Below are 955 nucleotides of genomic sequence, written 5' to 3'. Positions count from 1 at the left end.
GGCACTGGAAAGGTTTCTGTCCCGTGTGGATGCGTATGTGCCGTGTTAGCTCATCAGATCGTGAAAACCTCCGGTCACAGGACTCCACTGGGCAGGCATAGGGACGCTCATGAGGAGGCGTCTTGCTGGGACGGTTGGGGTATTTCCTCATCCTGCTGGGCTTGATCAGCTGGGACTGATAATTAGCATTGAGGGTCTTCAGCTCTTGGGAGCCAGTCTGCGTAGCAAATGCCTTGATGGTGGACAGTGGTGTGAGGGAAGGCTGCTGTGCTCTGGTCTCGAGAGCTGGGAAGGGCTTCTGATCAGCTGGAACAAGACTGAGCTCACCCTGTTGCTGAGGGAACAAGTAATCCGGGATCATTGGCACCTGAAAGTTGGTTTTAGCAGTCGGATAAGCTGGAGGTGGATACTGGATGGGAGCTCCAGAGGGGTTGGGGAAAGACTGGGTCTGGGATTCAGGAAAAATGTCAGAGCTGGAATTGGGGAATGTTGGTGCAGCTGAATAAATTGGATTGTTCTCGCTGGCTTGGACAGAACAGCTCAGTGGGGAGCTCTGCGAGGAGGAGGATGGTGATGATGAAGTAGGCGTAGATGTGGGAGGTGCATTAGCCATGCCCACCAGCCCACTGACGAGGCTGAAGAGGGGCTCTGGCCATAGGGGGTTGCTGCTGTTGGGGGCCGGCTCTAAGGAGAAGCGCCCCGTGTAGGTTATCGGTGGCAGTCTCGTCGTTTGGTTGGGATAGCTGGTTTCTGGCAAGGTTTTCTCGTTGTTGAGGGAGATTTCGGGAAAAGTGTCTGCAAAGAGAGGAAGAGCGATTAATTCCAGCAGTTACTGCAGCTGCTGCCCGTGCTTCGCGAGCCATCCCTCCAACAGCGCAGCCCCAGATTCTGGTTAATTACTAATTGACCGTAACATATTGCAGCGTCGCTGGCAGGTCTCCAGCCGCAGCTAGTC

The 955-nt window shown here is 54.7% G+C and overlaps 1 protein-coding gene across 1 annotated transcript in view; it reads right to left on the bottom strand.

Annotated features, from left to right (window-relative positions):
* The window catches only part of EGR1 (early growth response 1), a gene marked incomplete at its 5' end in the record, with an annotated part of 2,443 nt that overhangs the window by 1,172 nt on the left and 316 nt on the right, over positions 1-955 (bottom strand). Inside the window, 2 exon segments of the mRNA XM_031055238.1 lie at position 1; positions 3-795. The exon segment at position 1 is cut by the window's left edge and continues 1,172 nt beyond it. Of these exon segments, the coding sequence (XP_030911098.1) occupies position 1; positions 3-795 (794 nt within the window).

This window comes from Geospiza fortis, unplaced genomic scaffold, assembly GCF_000277835.1.
Source record: "Geospiza fortis unplaced genomic scaffold, GeoFor_1.0 scaffold55, whole genome shotgun sequence".
In the NCBI taxonomy this organism is placed as follows: domain Eukaryota; kingdom Metazoa; phylum Chordata; class Aves; order Passeriformes; family Thraupidae; genus Geospiza; species Geospiza fortis.
The sequence above is the reverse complement of the archived record's forward strand: the minus strand, read 5'-3'. Positions and strand labels throughout refer to the sequence as shown.